At 38.5% G+C, this 21,164-nt stretch overlaps 1 protein-coding gene across 1 annotated transcript in view; it reads left to right on the forward strand.

Annotated features, from left to right (window-relative positions):
- The first annotated feature begins 6,329 nt into the window (after positions 1-6,329).
- Positions 6,330-21,164, forward strand: part of LAMC1 (laminin subunit gamma 1) — a 128,327-nt gene continuing 113,492 nt past the window's right edge. The window contains exon 1 of the mRNA XM_074222201.1: positions 6,330-6,735. Coding sequence (XP_074078302.1) covers positions 6,330-6,735 — 406 coding nt within the window. The remainder of the gene's footprint in view (positions 6,736-21,164) is intronic.

The raw sequence follows: 21,164 nt of genomic DNA on the forward strand, positions 1-21,164 counted from the left end.
CCGATCAGCACTGGTGGAAGAGTATTTACAATAATGAGTTCACAAAATTCTCCTAAGTTTGATCACAAAATCCAACTGAACTCTATTCTCTATAGTTTCTATAGTCTATAAAACTAGCTGATGCTATTGCTGAGCTATTGTTTGTGATTTTTGAAAGACTAAAAAAAATTAGAGCGGTCCTACAGAATTAGAGGACAAATGTACTTATTTTTATTAGGTACCTAGGCTTTGAAGGGATGCAAATATAAATTAGATTTTTGCCTCAGCTCTATAATCTAGTAGGAGATGTGATGTATGAAAAGAAATATTATAAAGTAAAATAGAAAATAAAGGCAAAGAGCCCTGAGGAAGGAAATAAGCTCTTAAGAGAAGCAACAGTGTTAAGGCAGAAATACTAAGCTTATTTACATATGCAAGAACTCTAAAGACTCAACATAATTAACCCTTTGACAAATGTTATATGATTTTCATTCGTTCTACATAATCTGATATTTACTAGTTGTGCAGTTGTTTTTTAGAAAGGTATGTGCATAAGCATTGGTTTTAGTTCTATAACTTTGCCTTAGACAACCAACTATTTGGTGTGTGGTACAAATAGTGTAGCAGGGAAAAACAAACATTAACCAAAGGTCAAAGGTTAGTGGGAAAAGCTTTTTCTCTGAGTAGAAGAGGAATTGATTAAGGATTTAAAGGGACAAACTTATAAACTGGTGGTCTCATGGCTCAAATAGAATAATTTTATTCCACGAATTAAAAAATGTGCTATTATGCAATGTGAAAATTTGTAACAGGGAGGACTTCTTTTCATTTCAGAAGAATCTGTTCCAAAAGGAGGACCTTTCCAAATGAATTAAATGTGAACTATTCTTGTTGAGTTGAATCTAAATTTTGATGAGTTGTGGGTAGTAGTTATTCATGAAGTGTAAATTGTTTAACCTTTAACTTTTAAACTTTAATCATTTAGGTTGTAGGCATGGTAGAAACACTATGAATGTCACTCTAAAAACAAACTGAATTTTCTTTCCATAAGCTATTAGGAATTTCAGTTCTGTTAATCATAGTAGTACATAGGTCACCTTCCAGTCCATGTAATGATTTTTTTACTTTTGGTGGGATAAAAATTAAGAGTAAATTGTTTATAAGTCTGTGATGTAGTTGGCTCCATACATTTGTTCATTTTATAAGCATTTATTGTCTTCTACAAGATACTATCGTAGCTGGCACATACATGCTTAATGAATGTTAACTGATTGATTATATAAGTAACACACTCTGTTGGGTCTTTGTAGACATACAAAGACAAGATAGGATGTCCTAAAGAGATCAAAGAAAGAGTAAAAGTACATATGTGTACATATGTACACAAATATTTTTAGGAGCTTTCTTTGTGGTGGTATTCAATTGGGAAATTGCTGAATATGTTATGGTATATGAATACAGTGGGATATGGTTATACTATAAGAAATGATAAGGAGTATGGTAAACCCTGGTACAAACTGATGAAAAGTAAAGTGAACAGATCCAGGAGAACAATGTACACATTAAGCTCTATAATGTAAGGGAAACCAACTGTAAAAGACTTAATAATTCTGATCAACACAGATCTACCTACCACAATTTTCAGAGGACTCATGATGAACATGCTATACACCTATAGATTGAGAGCAGAAAGAAATAGTGCAGAGTGAAATATATTATCTTCTATTTCTTCCCTTTTTTGCTTCTTGATATTTGAATAAAGTCTCAAATGTGAGGGCAATGGAGACATCTTGTATAAGGATAAAGATTCAAAGTCAAAAGAAAAGTTTCATATTTTACTTTGCGAATTTTGACCATAATGATAAGAAATTTTTGCTAGTAATTTTTGATAATTTAAGGTAAAATTCTCATTTGTATTTATAAAACTTGGAATCATTTGATTATTTTATTATTGAATCAATTCTCTTGTTCTTCTCAACCTTTTTTTTCTCTACCTGCACCCCTCTCTACCCCAAGCAAAAGGTCATTAAAAGTCACACCTTATAATAAAAAAAAAAAACATTAGCCAGACTTATTATAAAGGATCATAGTTCTGGAGCTGGAAGGGGTCTCAGAGACCATCTAGTTCAACAGTACCATTTTAAATATCTGAAAGCTGAAACTTAAAGACATCAAGTGATTTGAAGGTAAGTATCAGAACCTGGATTTGAATCTGACCTCTTAACTCCAAAGTCACTGATCTTTTCACAATTCTATCCAAGGGGAAATTGTTCCCATTAGTGGCTTTTTAGTTTGTCAAGAATTTCCTGAAAGCTTTGTAGTTTTTAAAATTAGGACAATACTTAAATAGCCCCCCTGTGTTATTTGATTCCATTATTTTTAAGGTTTTCTTTTTTTAAATAAAAAACAAATTACATATTTGCTCACCAGAGAAGTTAAGGAGGAGAGGAACAGCGTAAAGGCTGGCTACATGACACATACTCTTTTGAAAGGTCTGATTCTCATCCCCCACACACCTCCATGTATCTCCTCTAAGAATGGAGTTTGCTTAATAGACAATGGGCTCCTCAGCAAGATAAGAAGTATATACAAAGACTTAAAAAAGAATTAGACCTGGGTGGAAATTTTTAAATAGAATGCCCTAGAACCTAGACAATTGCATTCCTGTCTTGAAAACATTCCTTAAAGTGAATACAATTTATGGAATAGTTTAAGGTATGATGGGCTGGTTTTATGACAAGAAAGGGAGATACTTATGGGAGGGAGACTATTTTGCCCCATTTTGTACTATGCTAAGAGCTTTACATTATCTTGTTTTATCCTCATCACAACTATGCAAGGTAGGTGCTGTTATAATTTCCATTTTTCAGCTGAGGAAACTGGGGTTCAGTTAATTGTCCAGAGTCACATATTTAATGTCTGGGCCCATATTTGAACTCGGGATTTCCTAACTCCAGGTCTAGTACTCTAGCCACAGTGCTATTTAGTAGTGAAATGATGGAGCAAGCAAACATCTATCAAGTTGGTAATAGTTTAGTGATACTAGAAACAGAACTCAACTGATTGATTATATAAATAACACACTTTATTTATTCTCTGGGGCAACCAGGTGGTGCAGTAGATAGAGCACTGGCCTTGGAGTCAGGATAGGAGTTGGAATATGGCCCCAGACCCTTGACACTGACTAGCTGGGTGACCTAGGGCAAGTTATTTAACCCTGCTTGCTTTGCATCCAGGGCCATCTCCAGTCATCCTGATTCATGTCTGGCCACTGGATCCAGATGGCTCTGGAGGAGAAAGAGAGGCTGGTGATTTAGCACAGCCCCCCCCCCCCCCAATTCAATTCTTGTGCTTGTCACCTCCTTCATGTCATGGTCTTCTTTGAGAACAAAGGACAAATATCATCATTTATTCTCTGATTTTGTAGTGTTTGGGGATATTTAATCTATAGTGTATCTACATGTGAGAAGAGTGTAATGAACTTTTATTTATTAGCCCCACTTTCCATTATCCTATAAAGTAGTGAGAGATTGTGGGCCCTCTCTCTTGAGAAATAATTTCCACATTTCTTTTGCCCAACCAAGGTTAGAAGTTTCTTCTGGAGTACCATTAAGTTATCACTTGTCCAATAGGAGACTGATTTATTTTCAGACTCTGATCTAGAATGGGCTTGACATTATAGTTTGATATAGTTTCTGAATCCTTGGAGAAGTCCTAGAACATAAATTACAATTCGGTTCCCCCCCCCTGGAAATAAAGATGACACTAATAGGAACTTAGGTATAAGCCTACTAATTGGCAAGTATTATTCCTTTGGGTAATGCAAGAAACTATGCTAGACCTTTTGGAAGATGCAAATAGATTTGACAAAAACACTCTCTAGCTGTATTAATAAAGTTATATCCTTGAAGCTTTTTTTCTAAATACAACAACTTCAAAAAGCAAAAGACAAAAGTGCCATAGATAGGATATGATCAATTGTCAAATGAGGGGTATAGATAAGTGTATGAGATTAGAAAAGGATGAGAAGTACTTTCAAGAAAAAATATACAGATCTTAGTTATTACTCTCATGATGAATGGTCTTTAAAGGACTTTGTGGAGGATTTGGGATCTGATCAGAGCCTTGAAAGACATGTAAGAACAGCTTTTCCATATAGGATGTGAAGGGGAAGAGAATAAGTTTTACAGAAATGAGTTTTATAGAATGAGTTTTATAGGAAAAAGGTGCTATTATTAAATTTCTGAAATTTTGTAAAATATTCTTGAAGTTATGTCTGGTTCAAATATATTAGGGAATGCCCTGATTAAAGGAAATGTTGGAAATCTATTTGTAAAACAAACTCCAAACATGTATTTATATATTTTAAAATCATGAGTTTGCTTAAAGGATTTCTCAAACTCTTCACTGGATCCCTGAAGCTCCGAATTAGTATTCAGGAAACAAGCATTTATTAAGAGCCATTTGGACTTAAAGCACAAAGTTTCCTGGCACAAGTAAATTTTGATAAGGGATTCTTAAATCTTATTTTTTGTCATGAACTCCTTTGGCAGTTGGGTGAAGCCTATAGACTCCTCATGCATATAATAAAACATGTAGTATTATAAAGAAACCAATTATACTGAAGTGTCAAAATATTATCAATTTTTTTCAGAGGCCTCTGGCTGATTGTGTGTCATAAATGATATCTACAGAGAGGGTTTATAATTGCATGCTACTGAACACGCTGGAGATTCTAAGATCTGGGCAGATGGTTCAATGGGGTAATAAGCATTTAGCTTTTTTTTAATGTGGAACTGATGAAAGTTTTCAGATGTTAAATTTAAGTGAGGAAATAGTTTCTGATTCTAGTTCTCTTGTCAGTCTGCAAAGGACACATTCATCTCCATCCATAACATCAATGATGAGTATGGGAGGTCATAAGACATAACTAAAGAAGAATAGGAGTTATAGATGGGATCAGATGGATAGAAAGAGAAGATGGGCTGGTCTTATGGCAAGAAAGGGAGATGCTTATGGGAGGGAGACTATTTTTGCTCCATTTTGTACCTTGCCCTTCCAAAAAGAGAATGGGATTAGGGCCTTCGGATAGACTGAGACCTCCTTTTATGGAAGTTTTGAGAGAACACGGAGAAGAGTCATGAGATAGATTTTTGATTTACATGTTGGAGGGAATTCCCAAAGTATGCATCTCTCTCTCTCTATCTATATATCACAGGTCCTTGTATTTTCATACTGAGGAGCAATGAAAATTCAAACATAAGAATTCTAGTGTTACCCATTCATTTTTTGATGGGATTCAGGTAAGGAACTATCAAGGCATTTTTTTACTGAATCTGTTACTTTATATAATACATGTATTTCAGATTCCTCCCCGAAGAATCCACTTGGCACTACTGACACAAACTGAAAAGCTAGATAAAAGTCACATCGTTTCAAAAAGTTTTAAGTTGAAACCAAGGCAGGGCTCGTACTTGGCTCTTCCCTTCCCCTTGCAACATCAGCGTTGGACAAGAGCCCGGGCCCCGGGCTGGGACTAGAACTCATGCTCCTTTGGGGCCGGGTCCAAGAACTGAGTCATTCTGGGGGGGTTCTGTGACTCAGCAGGCCTAGAGGAGGATGTCAGAATCCACATCATTTCGAGTCTTTTAAAGGCAAGAAAGAACACAAACAACGCGGCGCACTCATTTTGCAGTTGGTTCGGCGGACCCTGGGGAAAACGCTCATTGCATTCCCAGCCTTCTCCCTTCCTTCCTAGCCGCTGGTAAAATGACTGAAGTTACAGCGACCGCGGGGCGGGAAATCGCTGCTCCCGGGCACTTGGGGTGCAGCTGCGGGGTCCCAGCCGGGTGGCGGGGGTCTGGGCCCCCCTTCAGCTGGGACAGTCTAACCCCAATTCGGCTGGAGGAGGAAGGGTGGGGGTCGGGGGACCCCCCCACCGCGGGGCCGGCCGCTGCTCCCTCCCCTCCCAGCATGCCCCGCGAGGGCCGCCCCCCGCCGCCCCTCCCCTCCTCCCGCGCGCCCCCGCGGCCCGGCCGTCCGTGGCGCGCGGGAGGAGCCCCTCGGCCGAGCCCGGGCCGCGGGGGCGCGCGGGGCGGGCACGCGCGAGGAAGGCCGCGCCGGCGGCGGGCGGGGGTGTGAGCTAGGGTGTGGGACCGGCCCTCCCGGGGGGCGGGGGAGGAGGAGGAGGAGGGGGCGGCGGCGGCCGAGGAGGGGGTGGTCAGAGGCAGCCGCCGAGCCGGGCAGACGGGCGCGCCGCTCCGCTCCGCCGCGCCCCGCTCCGCAGCGCCAGCCCCGGCCCCGGCCCCGGCCCCGGCCCCGGCCCCTCCGCACCAGCCGCGCGCGGCGCCATGCGCGCCCGCAGCCCGCCCAGGCCCCTGGCCGCGCTGGCCCCGCTGGCCCCGCTGCTGGCGGCCGCGCTGCTGGCGGGCCGGGCCGCGGCGGCCATGGACGAGTGCGCCGACGAGGCCGGGCGGCCGCAGCGCTGCATGCCCGAGTTCGTCAACGCCGCCTTCAACGTGACCGTGGCGGCCACCAACACGTGCGGCGCGCCGCCCGAGGAGTACTGCGTGCAGACCGGGGTGACCGGGGTCACCAAGTCGTGCCACCTGTGCGACGCCGGCCGGCCCCACCTGGCGCACGGGGCCGCCTACCTGACCGACTACAACAACCAGGCCGACACCACCTGGTGGCAGAGCCAGACCATGCTGGCCGGGGTGCAGTACCCCGCCGCCATCAACCTCACCCTGCACCTGGGTAAGCCCGGCCCGCCGGGGCCCGGCGGAGGGCGTGCCCGGGGAGGGGGAGGGCCGGGCCGGGGCCCCTGCGCGCGGGCCTCGGGCCCCGGGAGCCCGGACTCGGGGAAGGGCGGCCGCGGGGGACAGGCTGCTCCGCCCGCGCGGCGTGGCCTCACGCTGGTTACATTGTATCCTCGCGTCCTTGGCCCCGGGCCACGGTTCTTAAGCGTGCGGGGAGATCCGGGGCCCGAGCCCCGCTCCGAGCCCGCCTCGGGCCAGGCGGCCGAGACCCGCCCCTGCCCGCCCCTGCCCGCTTCGGGGCGCCAGATGCCAGGAGAGAGTATGGGGGGGGGCAGGAAGCGCTGCCTTGTTTTTAGTATGATTTTAAGTAGACCCAAAATGTGGCCGGTTTTGCGAGGTGCGTAGGATTCGGCCTTTGGGTGTTTGAACGATTTCTAACGACAAAAAAAAAAATAAACCTCAGCATCGGGAGAAAAATTGGGCGATTTCAGAGGTGGAGGCAGAAGTTTAAAAATGCACCAGAAATACTCAGAAGCTAACTCAGAGCAGGTGCTTTTTTTGAGAAATCTTAGGGAGAGACTCTTCCAGTAGGATGTTGGTATCACAGATGTTCATTTTTCGCTCTCAACGGCATACTCGATCTTACCACAAATTTTTGGAAAATTTTGTCATTTTTCCTCTTACATTTTAGCTTACGGAAACTCTAGAGTTGTTCTCAGCGACAAAAATAAGGCTCCGTTAGCCCATTTCTAAATTGGGAAATGTATTGTCCAACTATGTCCTCTAAGAAGGACTCCATTGGGATGTCTTTTTCAATTTGATTATTTTGTTGAAGTGAACATGGGGCTATGGGGGCAGCTAGGTGGCGCAGTGGCTCTGGAGTCAGGAGGATCAGAGTTCAAATCCACCTCAGACAGTTCATAATTACCTACTTGTGTGTCCTTGAGGAAACCACTTAACCCCATTTGCCTTGCAAAAAAAACTAAAAAAAAAGAAAATGTATCTATATACATTTGTAGATTTGGGCTTTCTATGCTAGACTAAGAGTTCTTCAGACAATTTATACTATATTGATGGTTTCATTACCTATTGAATATATTGCCTCTGGATAGAGAGGATAATTGCACAGCTACTAAATTACTACTTGGAATTTGATCATGAGTTGTTTTACCGGGCAGCTAGCTGGCACAGTGGATAGTACCTGAGTTCAAATCCAGCCTCAGACACTTATTACCTAGCTGTGTGGCCCTGGGCAAGCCACTTAACCCCATTACCTTACAAAAAAACTCCAACCTAATAAGTTGTTTACCTTTTACATTGTTCAAATAGCATTATAATATAACTTTATACCTTATTTAACTCTTAATGTGCTTATCCACAAATCTGATCAAAACACACATTTTTCATCCTTTCAGAGTGTCACAAGTCTTAGTGCAGTTTTAAATGCTGTTAAATGTAGTCCTTGTGCTTATGCATTTAAATCCCTAATGGCTTAATTATTTTAGTTTCTCATTTTTTCATAAATATTTTATTTATTTTGAGTTTTACAATTTTCCCCCATCTTACTTCTCTTCCCCAACCCCCCCCAGTTTCTCATTTTCATCCATAAAATGTTTTGTTTTCTATGTTCAGAATTATTGTTATAATGATTGATCTGTGAAAACATTTAGTCCTAAACCTCTATGGTTGAGTAACTAATGAAAAAAAGGTTTCAGCTATCTTGGAAACTTATTCTATTCTTTAACATTTATAGCTTTAAATGTCACAGAATTTAAGAAGGTAGTGTGTAAGAGATAATCAGCAGGATAAGAATATAAAGACTACTGGACAAAAGGTCAATCAGGGTCAGACTATATATATTTTTTCTGACTGTGGGACCAGACTCTTCCTTCAATACTCCTTGCTTTTTCTGAGGCAAATTGTTAAGTTTGGTGTTTACATGTTTGTAGTTGTGAGGGGGGTTTCAATGGGGAGGGAAATGTAAGGTGAAAAGGGAAAACTTGTGTTTTAGTTATAAAGCATCTATCATATATGCTCAGCACAGTGCTTGAAGGCACATAGTAGGTGATTAACATTTATTGACTGGGAGATTGACCAAAAGATGTTTTTTTTCCCTTATGTGAATGTATTTATTAGGTATGGTGTTTTAAAAATCAGTGGAATAGAATTTTCATTGTAAGTAGGGATTTTAATTTGGTCTTTTTTGAGACTGCTTTGGAAATTACAAAAGTTAAATAAGAAATTCAATACATGCTAGATTTTATTGAATTGATGTAGAGCCTCAGATGCCAGCTTGCATGCTGATTTTAAGAGCATCTGATATGCCATATGAATTTAGGTTATGTGATTATTTGTGCAAATCGTCCTTGCCTTCAAGCAAATGTGCTGTTTTTGAGAGCATACAAATCTGCTAGGTCCTCGACAACTGTTTTTCTAGTGTTCCAGCCGAGACTATTATTAAACATTGCATGGATAACTCTAAAGTGAGCAAAATCAGATTCATGGTAGCCACAAAGACATTTTTCCTGGTATCTTTTTTTCATAGAATGATACAAGATTTCTTAAAGGAAAACAAGACCAAATTATGTTATTGTCACATCACCACCAGTTGTTGGAAAGCCAGGAAATCAACAGTTGATTGTGCAGGAGCCTATGTTAAACTCCATATACAGTAATCCATAGTGCCTTGTATCGGTGGATATAATTAGCTACCATTGCAGTGAGAGCCAGCACTGCACTTTCTTAACCTCTGAATGTTTGAGCTCTCAGCCAGGTGTTATTCTTTCAAAGAAGAATTTTTTTTTTCTTTAATTTAACTTCTACCTGTAGGAAAAGTATGATCTTTGCAATTTTGCCCATATCTAAAAGTATAGCTAGAGATTTTTCTGTAGCAAAATAACTCATTTTAAATTGTAAAATCCTACTTGTGCCATGATCTTTGAGGGGGTTCTAAAAAGAATTAAACATTAGGCTCCTTTATAAAGATGAAAGTTTTGAGAGGTGGTTGTATAGTATAGAACTGACCTCTGAAGATTAGGAAAAGTCTTAATGTTAATTTACATTCAAATTACATTGAAATGCTTTTTAAATATGTCAAACCTGGTGATGGGATGAGGCATTTTTAGCTATATTTGAATATCTCTGTGAGTTTAAATGGAAATAATTGACATATAGCCGTGGTTTATTCTGTTTGGTTTAAGAAATGTTTTAATTGTTGAAGTATGAATTTTTCCCAAGAAAACCTTTGGAAGGATTGGTTCAATCTAGGTTTCAGAATAACTTACTAAGCACTTCAGTGACTTCACTGTGGTATTTGTAGAGCCCTGAGGGAAACTCTATTTTAGTTAGTCTCACAAAGGCTTGATTTACATTTTGCAGGTTTCAACAGGAGTAGTTAAAGAGATCAGCTTCTTCAATGGCAACCAGTTCAGTGTAGTTATATAAAGTTGTTTTAAGATTTCTTTTCTTTAATTCATCGGTTTTCAATAAATCTCTTATTTTTCTAAGTCAGAGGGATGGGGGATATTTGATTTCTGATGGTGTGGCATAGCACCCTCTCATCCCCAAGTAGCTGTATTATTCAACATTCAAAGGTGAGGTCTCCTTTCATGTGTCTTTAGTATCTTTACAGGATACTAAATTATTTGTTATAAGCTTATGTCCTAGGGGAGTTTGCAGATTTAATCATCAGAACCTATGTTTCCCTTTAATATTTGCAGTAGCCATTTCCCAAACAATAATCAGCAAAATGATCCTTTTTTTTTTTAACATCATAATGGAATTTTAGTTTCAGGCTAATTAAAAGACTGTAGATTTGGGCATTTAGGTTGCTGTTCTAAAGCTTCTATGTGATTCTTATTTATCATTATTGAATTAAATGCTTTGTAATTAGCATCATCTTTCATTTATATTTTTCTGAAATTCAGCCAGATGTAATAGCTATAAATATAGATTATAGTTATTCTTATTAGTCATAATTAGTAAAGCTTTCAAAAAAATAATACATGGTTACATAGAATTTTTGTATCCTTTTTTACATCACCATAAATATTTATTTGTTTGTTTGTTTTTAGATTTTTCAAGGCAATGGGGCTAAGTGGCTTGCCCAAGGCCACACAGCTAGGTACTTATTTAGTGTCTGAGGTCGGATTTGAACCCAGGTACTCCTGACTCCAAGGCCGGTGCTCTATCCACTGCGCCACCTAGCTTCCCCTCACCATAAATCTTAATATAAGGTTTGAGCCTATTTTTCCCCTAAAAATGAACATGATTTTTGTAGATTATTCATGTGCTTGATTTTTTTTTTTGAAATAGACATTTAACAGGACATTGTTGCTGTAGCTATATACAGTAAATGTCACTGTTAGTGTTTTGGGTATTAGCAGGATTTGAGGAAAGACTGAGTTTTAACTTGCTTTTCAAATTTCAGCATAAAGTTCTTCAAATTTTATAGTACTTAAGTGAGTAATTTCACATGATGTTCCCTGATTTATTAGAATAGCTGTGTCTAAGGGACACTCTGGAACTGCCAAATTTAGTTTTGGGGGGAAAGTGCTAAAGCTAATGGTACATTTTCACTTTTGAAACTTTCTCTAGAGAAGATTAAAAGAAAAGAAAATTTGCCTTCTTTGAGTTTACCTGTGATCTTGGACAAGTAAAGGAACCTCTCTTTCTGTCTACTAAAGCTAGATGGACATGTAAAGGTACCTTTTCACTACAATGCTGTGATCCTTTAAGTCATGATTTCCAAATGCAAAATAAAGTGATTTTTATATGATTTTTGTTACTTTGCCTCTCTTGTTTGTACCAACATACAAAAGTCATTTCTTTGGTTTGAGATCCTTGGATCTCATAGATTTGGAGAGAAAAAAGGGACCTTAGAGATTTGGTTTAACCATTGACTGTGAAGTCAAAGGGGCTTCAGATCTCATCCTGATCGTTATTACTATAACTTCAATCCATGTGTGAGGTGGATTGGATGGCCTCAAGGCTCCTTCCTGATCTGAATCCATTAGCTTATGATTCCTTCCTTCCCATCTTTCAGTTGAGGAAACTGAGTCCAAGAGAGATAAAGTGACAAGTTTATTCAAGTAGTAAAATGGCAGAGCCTGCATTCCAGCTCAGGTCAAGTTCAGTGCTCTTTCCAGTGCATCCCATTCTTTCCTCTCTATTGTCTTTGTAGATGATAAAATTAGATGTTTGCTCATTTGGGGCTAAATTTGACAACTGCTAAATTAGTAGAGGTGACTAGAGAAATCATTTATAGGAATGTCTGAATTTTTTTAGTGTTGTGTACCAGACAGTAGCGTGACACTAACTGCATCTACTTTTCTTTCAGTAGTTTCTGCCATGGAGCCAGCCTAAAATAATCAGGGACACAGTCACTCTTGTGTTCCAAGTTACATATTCATGAAACAAAATAAAACAGACTATCTTTTTCTTAGAGGAGCTTCAGTTTCTCAATGGGTGGAGAGGAGATGGCATGGAAGGAAAATAAATTGGAAAATTTTAATTTTTTTTTCTCTTAAAGCTGTAAGGAGTGATATGTTTCCTTGTTTCTAAGCTTATATTTTTCCCCAGTCTCTTTTTTCTCTTCTCTCTAAATGGACAATCTCTATAGTAGTGGTTTCACACTCAAAAATAGAAATTCAGTAGTATTCATACTTCAACCTTCTACCTGTGTGTAGAACTGAACCTCATTTACTTTCCCTCTTCTGTCTTCATCCATTCCCTATATCTTTGTTGCTCGTATCAGCATTCTTGCAGAGTCTCAGATTCCTAATCTTGGCATCTTCCTTGACACTATCCTCCTTCATCCCACATTTGCAATAATCAGTCATCAATTTTTGCCCTTTCCACCTTCAGATCATCTCATGACTCTTCTCTCCATTCATGCCACTACCATCCTTGTTCAGGTTCTCTTGCTCAGGTTATTTCAACAGTCTCTTAATTTTTCTTCCTGCCTTGTCTCTCCCCAGTCCAGTCCATCCTATGCACTGTTGGCAAAGTAAATTTTTTTAAGTGCAGATTTTATCATGTGACTTTTCTATTTAGAGGCTTTCTCTTGCCTCTAAAAATAAAATAAAGCTCTTATGTTGATTGCCTTTTCAGCCTTGCTCCTACTTACCTCTATAGCTTCATTGGACAATACTCCATATATATATATGCCTGTCTCCCTCATTATAAATTAACACTCACTATGAGTTAGGATTATTTTCTTTGTACTTGATCAGGGCTTGGCATATAGTAGGTGCTTAATAAATATTTCTTGATTGAGATTGAAAAGGCAAGTTAACTTAAGTTTAAGTGATCAGTGTATTTAGAGTTTGTTTTTAGGGAAATCTTTTACCCTTTTAAATTTTTTTTTTCTGTTTTCTATTTATTGTATCAGAAGAGGAGAAACTTGAGAATCACAGTTAGCTATCATTCAAAAAGACCTATAAGTTTATTGACTTCAGTTCCTTCCTTTTACTGGTGAGGAAACAGACTTAAAGAATTTAGGTAATTTGCCTAAAGTCCTGAGACAAGTTAATGACAGGACTCTTTGCTAGAAATTAGGTCTTCTATTGTTTCAGCTGTCTTGTGTTCTTCCTATTATACTATATAGTCTCTTCTCCAACTCCTTACCTACTGACTGGTTTTTTGAGAAAGTTACCTGGAGAAAACTTGTGGGAAAGCATTCAAGTAAGCACCTATGTATTGGTAAGAGGTGGTGGTTTGCCTGAGCTTGCTGTGCAGGAAGTGTGCCGAGAGCACAGATGCTTTTTGTCTCCTTACCTTACTTTAAGCTGGTAATAGCTTTGGTTGATAACTGTTGTTTGAAGTGGTGAAATAACAGGTTTCTCTGTGGTTTTGGTGCACATTCAAGGAATTTTTAAAGACTATTTCTGCTTGGTATGTGTTCTGGTCAAAATTGTGGCTTTTATACAACTTGTCATTTAACTCTGTGGTGAAAGCCAAAAACATTTTTCTTTCAAACTAATGACAAAACATGTTTTCTAGGCTCTTATTTTTGTTCTTCAGGCAATCAGCAAACATTTATTAATATGTACCATGATCTGGAGATAAAAAGACAAAAATGAAATCCTACTTGCCCTCAAAATGATTACAGTCTTGGGGGGCCAGAGATAGCATGTCATAAAATATGTGCAAAATAAAATAGAATTTTTTGGAAGGAAGATACTACCAGATAGGGAATTAGAGCAGACTTAATGTAGAAAGTATGGCTTGAATTGTGTTTTAAAGGACACATGGGAATTTTTTTATTCAGAATTTAAACAACACTAAATAAATCAAGCCTTTCCATTTGTCTCCCATATTTTCCCCAACTTTCCGTATTACTTCCATTGAAAGGAAAGTGAAATCCATGTATGCAATGGGAAATCCCTTTGTTGACCATGTTTGAAAATATATGCATCATTCTACACCTTGAGTTCATGACCTCTCTGTCACAAAGTGGGTAGCTGATTTTGACATTGGTTCCTTGAGATGGTGGTTGGTAATTGGATTGATTAGTTTTAAATCTTTCAAAGTTGTTTTTATTTACAATGTAGTTACTTTATAAATTGTTTTCTAGGTTCTGCTCAATTCAGTTTGCATCAGTTCCTACAAGTCTTCCCAGGTTGATCTGAAACAATGCCTTTTGTTATAGATTTTAGCATAATAATATTGCATTATATTCATATAATATAGATTTTCTCCAGTTGATGCTATCTCCTTAATTTCCAGTGCTTTGCCATTACAAAAAGAGCAACTTTAAATATTTTTTTGTATATTTAAGTGAAATGGAAAATTCTAAAGAGGATAGAAGTGAGGAGGATATGTACTCAAGTCATTTCATAGCACTCTTCTTTCCTGCTAGTTTACTAATTTGTCCAAGAAAAGTTTTTGAGGTTAATAGGTGAAGGTTCCTTTGTAGATGTTAAACAACCATTTTTAAAATGATCTGTTTTAGAATTTTCTTAAGTATTGAATCCATGGTCATTCACAGGCCCTTAAGTTTACAGACTTTGTTCTCTTACCTTTAGCTAAGCTCTTAAATTCATGCTCTGTTATCTGGTCTTGCTTCCATCCTCTCTGTCCATTTCTGTTTTAAAAATCTGAATTGGTTGAAGAGTTCCCTGTTTGTCTTCATTGGTCTTTTTAGAGAAAACCCATTTTCCTTCCCCTCTGGAAAAATTTCAGTTTCCTTTTGTGTTTTCTTGTTTGTATTTTGAGGCAGATAGGTGATACAATGATGAGAGAGGAATCAGGAAGGACTTGAGTTCAGATATGGCCTTAGATCTGTATTAGGTGTGTGATCCTGAGTAAGTCACATAACTTATCTCTGCCTCAGTTTCTTCAACTGCAAAAAGGGGGAAATATTAGTTGACTTGGAAATTGATTGGTTATGTGGATTAAGCAAGGAGTTGAAGATGACATGGATATTACAAACTTGGGTGATTGGAAGAATAGTGGTGTTCTCAATAGAAATAAGGCGGTTTGGAAGAGGATTGGGTTTGAGAAGAAAGATATTAAGTTCTGTTTTAAAATATATTGAATTTGAGATAACTGCAAATATCTTTTGCAAAGTCCTCTGTACTTTGAAATGTCCAGTAGTTATTTGGTGATGTGTGACTGGTATAAAAGAAAAGATCTATAGCTGGTTTTAGATCTGGGAGTCATTTGCATAGGTATTAGTAGTAGGGGAACCAATGAGGTCCCTAAATGAGCATATCTAAAAAAGACCAAAGAGATAAGAGTCCAACCCAGAGTGTTGAGCATACTCCAGATTTAAGGCTGTAACATGTATGATGGTCCAACAAAGGAGACTGAAGAGAAGCAATTAAATGGGGAGGAGGCAAATCAAAAGAGCATATCATAAAACCAGAAATAAGAGTATTTTGTAAGAGATGTGTTATCAATAGCAATAAATACTTCATAGAGGTCAAGATAATCAGATACAGCAATTAAGAGATTGTTGATAATTTTGAAAGAAGAGTTTGATTTTGATTTAGGTGTGGAAAAAAGATTTCAAAGGATGGAAGAGTGAGGTAAGGGGAATTGGAGGCAAATGTAGACTTTTTTTATGTGACTTTGCCTGTGGAAGGGAAGCAAGATTCAGGATGCTAATTTGAGGAGATGGTACTGCCCAATGTGTTTTGCTAAGTAATAGGTGTTCTTATACATTTTAGAGGCAACCATTCTTTAATTAGTGTGAAGTTTTTACTCCAGTGGTTTTCCCCCCAATTCAACTTTGTTAAATTTTTATTTCATGTCCATCAAGATATAGATTCCCTCCCACTTCATGTTACATGTCCTCCATTTTCTTGACTTGTGATGATAAAAAATGGTGACAAAGTGTTTCACTCAGTAATTGGTGTACATAACTATGGACAAAAGCTTTATTAATATACTGTTGAGGATACAAAAGAAGTTGAAGCTTTATCCCTTACTCTTCAGGAGCTTACAGTCTATTTGGGGAAATAAAACATGACCTTGTATAAGTTTAATTGCTATAAGATCATATAGGTCATATAGCAAGAACTTGATAAATTGATGAAAATTAAGTAGCATGGATTGAGATTAGCCAGAAAATAATTCTTGGGTTGATTATTCAACAGGTCTTGGAAGAAATAATAAATGAATCAGCAATGCATTTTCAGAGCACCTAATATGTGCCAGATATTGTCATGCTGGGGTTTGAATAAGAACAAAACAAAATAAGAATAAAACTTTTGAGTTCTGATTCTATTGGGAATGGGGGGATGACACATACGCAAATATCTACAAAGTAAATATCTTAGTAATTATTTTTAAGGCTTTTTTGTTTGTTTATTTTATATTATTACAATAATCTTGTGAGATTAATCATAAAACCCTCCTTCCCCCTCAAAAGATGAGAAGCCTCAAGAATAGTGAGAGAAAAAAAAGATACTTCAGTCTGTGTTCCCCATCATGGCCACCAGAGAAGTTGCTTCAATATTTTTCTCACAGTTGCTGTTACTAGCTGTATTTTCCTCTACTCTAATCCTTTCCACTTTCATCTATTCCATTCTCTCCTTTCATCCTGTCCTGTTCTGAAGTGTATTGTATCTGAGTACCCTCTCCCACTATCTTCCTTCTCTTCTATCACCTTTTCCCCCCTCCCATCCCGTTCTTCTCATTTTTCTCTAGGGTAAAGATAGATTTCTATGCCATATTAAGTGTGTATGTTATTTCCTCTCTGAACCATTCCTGATGAGAATGAAGGGTCACTCATTCCCTCGCGCCTTCCCCTATTCCATTCCATTTTCAAAGAGTTTCTTGACTCTTAATGTGAAATATCTTAGTCCCTTCTTCCTCTCCTTTCTCTTCCTCCCAGTACTTTCCTTTATCACCCATTGACTCCATCTTTTTACAGCATCATACCATTATATTCAGCTCCTTCCTGTGCCTTGTCTATATATGCTCCTTCTAAACTGCTCTTATAAATGAGAAAATTCATATGCGTTATCAGCATCTTCTTCCCATGTAGGAATACAAACAGTTTGACATCATTAAGTTCCTCATAGTTAGTCCTTCTTGTCCACCCCTTCTGTGGTTCCCTCAAGTCCTGTACTTGGAGAGGAAACTTCCTACTCAGCTCTGGTTGTTTCAATAGGAAAGTTTGAAAGTCCCTGTTTCATTGAAAGTCTTTTCCCCAGACAGAGGATGTTCAGTTTTTCTGGGAAGTTGATTCTCGGTTGTAAACCAGGATCTTTTGCCTTCCGGAACATCATATTCCAAGCCCTATGAACCCTTAATGTAGATGCTGCCAGATCCTGTGTAATCCTGACTATAGAGCCACAGTAGTTGAATTGCTTGTTTCTGTCAGCTTTTAGGATTTTTCTTTCTGATCTGGGAATTTTGGATTTTGGTTATAATATTCCTGGAAGTTTTTCTTTTGGGATCTCTTTCAGGAATGTGATTGGTTAATTCCCCCAATTTCTATTTTATCCTCTGCTTCTAGATTCTCAGGGCAGTTTTGCTTATATTATTTCTTGAAAAATGAAGTCTAGACTCTTTTCCTGGTCATGACTTTCAGGTAGTCCAATAATTTTTAAATTATCTCTTCTGGATCTGCGTTCGAGGTCAGTTCTTTTTTCCAGTGAGATATTTCACATTTTCTTCTAATTTTTGTTTTTTTTTTTTGGAGTAGTTTTATTTCTTCCTGATTTCTTGCATAGTCTTCAGCTTCCTTTAGTTCCCTTCTGCATTTGAAGGAGTTACTTTCTTCAGAGTGCTTTTTTATCTCCTTTTCCAGCTGGCCAGTTCTGCTTTTTAGTCATTCTTCTCCTCATTTGCCTTTTGTGTTGCTTTTTTCCATTTGGCCTAAACTGGTTTTTATTATGTTATTTTCTTCAGTATTTTTTTTTGCATTTCTTTCATCAAGTTGCTGACTTGATTTACCTGATTTATCTGCATCACTCTCATTTCTCCTCCCAATTTTTCCTCTAACTCCCTTAATTTCTTTTTTTGAGCTCATCCATAGCCTGAACCCATTTTCTGTTTCTCTTGGAGTTTTGGATACAGAAGCTTTGGTTTTGTCATCATCTGAGTATATATTTTGATCCTCCATGGGACCAAAGTAACTTTTCTATGGTCAGCTTCTTTTTTTTTTGTTGTTTGCTCATTTCCTCAGTCTGTGACTGATTTATGGCACTTTCAAGGCTTTGAGGGGGTGGTTTGGGACAACCCATAGGGTTCTTAATTTCTCCAAGGTCTTATGAGAAGCTCTGACTGTCTCTTGCCTGAGTTCAGGCCCTCCCCTCTGCCCTGGAGCTGTAAGGAGGGTTCCTGCTTGGCTATGGTGGTATGGGGGTCTAGACTGCAACTTGGACCTGAGTGTGGACAAACAGCTGAGTCCTAGTCCAGGGGGAGCAGAGAGGACCCCCCCCCCCCAATCTATGGACTGAGGGCTCTGGACATGCTGGGTGGCTCTGCTGACTCCCGCTGCAGGTTTTCACCGCAGGGCTACTCTGAGGCCAGAGCTCCGCTCCACACACTCTGGTGCACCAGTGTTCTCTCACCACCCCTTCTGGCTGTCCCTGATGATCCCTGGGCCAGGAGGTCTGGAAACTGCCCCCTCTGCCAGAGACCTAGGTGCCTGGACCCAGGCCTGGCTGTGCTACACTGTGGTTTCACTGGTGGAACAGACCTTTCCTGTGGAACTGGGAAATTGTATCACTCAGTCTTTCTGAGGGTTCTGCCCCTCAAAATTTTGACTAGAGTCATAATTTCATAGCTTTTGGAGTTTTTTGGAGAATGAGTTTCTGGAATTCCTGTCTTCATGCTGCCATCTTGGCTCCCCCCCCCCCCCCAAAAAAAAGACCTAAGTGATTTTTTAAGGAACAGTCCTTTAAATTTTATATTCATTAATTTTCCCTGGGTGGCTGCTCTTTTTAAAGTTGTTCTTTGTTTTTCCAGTCCTGTAATCAAAGTGATTTTCTTCCCTTCAGTTTTGGAGTTCAGGGGGAAAGAATGTAAGAGAAAGTGGCTTATTTTAATTATCTTGTTTTTGTGCAGTCTTTCCACAGAAAAGGAGTCATATTCTATGGGTTTACCTTTCTGTTAAATTTATTTATAGTTTAATTTTTTATAGAAATTGTCATTCATATCAATTCATGGAGTAGGGAATACTGTTGTAACTATGTATTTTCCTCTGTAACAAAATAGTAAAATATTTATGAACATCTGCAAAGCAGCTGTAATAAGTTTTTGTTTACTCAGGATTGCTTTAGTGACTCAAAATGATTTGTTTACAGCTTTTACAAAATTTAACATACAAAGCCAAGAATTGAGCTAGTATTAGGGCTCCTTGTAATGCCAGCTTATTTTAGTTATGTGGACATTGGAGAGGAGTATAGTTTTATTTCTAGATTTGTTCATTTAAGAGCATCTATCCTCTGCTGGTTTATATTGTTAATGATGAGTTGTTCTAGATGGTTTTACATATCACTAAATAGGACTAATTATGAATATGCACATAATTTTAGATGTTTGGAGAATACAGAATGATTTTCGATGATGCTTGTGTATTTATGTATATATTATATATATATCTATCTATATAAATCAGTGTTTTCCTGTTTCTATACTCATGACCCTTTGAGGGAAGTCTCTGTTTGAGCTGGAAAATAAAAGTTACTATTTAAAAAATAAAGTCCTTTGTGCTGGCATTGATATTGCTGTGAGAGAAGGGGGGAAGCAACTTTGAGTTCCCAAGAGCAACTTGTTGGAAGATAGAATATTTTTTCAGGAATGACTTGGAGCAGACAGAGGTCATTCAACAGATCAAAAAATTTTAGATTATTAAACATGCCATTAATATTATGTGTTAGCAGCCTTTCAACTATGCCTGACTAAATAGACCTTGTCTTTGAAATTCACAGCAATGCCTAGACCCCTGCTGGCTTCTTGTCCCTCCTGCTAACACACATCTGTTTTTGCTCACTCACCATTGTGTGTTCAGTGACTTGGTCACTTCCTTAGGTCCCTTTTATGGGGAACAACTCATGCCATTTAGGACTTCGAATACCCGAGTTTGTGGTTAGTTGAACGGGAGGTCTCAGGGAAATGCAAGGTAAACTTGCCAGAGAAACAAATGATGGTAAAAAGAAAAGACTGCGTCTTAGTGTTATAGTTCAAACTTGTGAGGGAAGTACCAGGGTAGTTTTTGGTTTTGTTTTTAGCTATGGACATTCCCAATTCAAAGAGTGGGTCATTTGTAAATCAAATCACTGCATATTTTGTCTTTTTTTTTTGTTAAAAAAAGTATTTTCTACAAATTTTATTAAAGTACAATATAATCTTAAAATAATTATAGAACATAGGTATTTATAAATAATAAAAATAACCATAATAGCAAATTCATGGATTGAGTGGGCTTGATTTTTTGGTGCAGTTTCTCAAAACATGGTGTCTTTGACACTGCTGTCCATAATTTTTCTACTATTTAAAAGTTTCTTTTACTAATTTTTCTTTCACCTTTCCATTGAGCAAAGAAAAAGAAAACTGCAAGTATGCATAGTATAGCAAAATTAATTTCCACATAGACTGTGCTCCCAAAATGTATATCTTTCAGCATTTAATGTTCATCATTTCCCTGGCAGGTGATAAGTAGCATTTTTCATCTTCATTTTTTTGGTGGGGGGGGATTTCTGGTTGATCCAAGTTATGAAGTCTTGCAAAGCTGTTTTTTCTTCATAATGTTACCATTATATATACACTACTAATTTGATTCACTTTGTAATGCATCAGTTCATAGAGGAATTCCAAGTCTTTTTCTTAAATTGTTCCATTAATTTCTTATGACATAGTAATATTGTATTATTTTTATATGCCACATTTTATTTAACTATTCCCCAATAGGACATTATTTTTATTGCAGTATTTTGGTAGATGAGACCTGATAGAATTAAAGCACAG

The sequence above is a fragment of the Macrotis lagotis genome, chromosome 2 (assembly GCF_037893015.1).
Source record: "Macrotis lagotis isolate mMagLag1 chromosome 2, bilby.v1.9.chrom.fasta, whole genome shotgun sequence".
Classification (NCBI taxonomy): domain Eukaryota; kingdom Metazoa; phylum Chordata; class Mammalia; order Peramelemorphia; family Peramelidae; genus Macrotis; species Macrotis lagotis.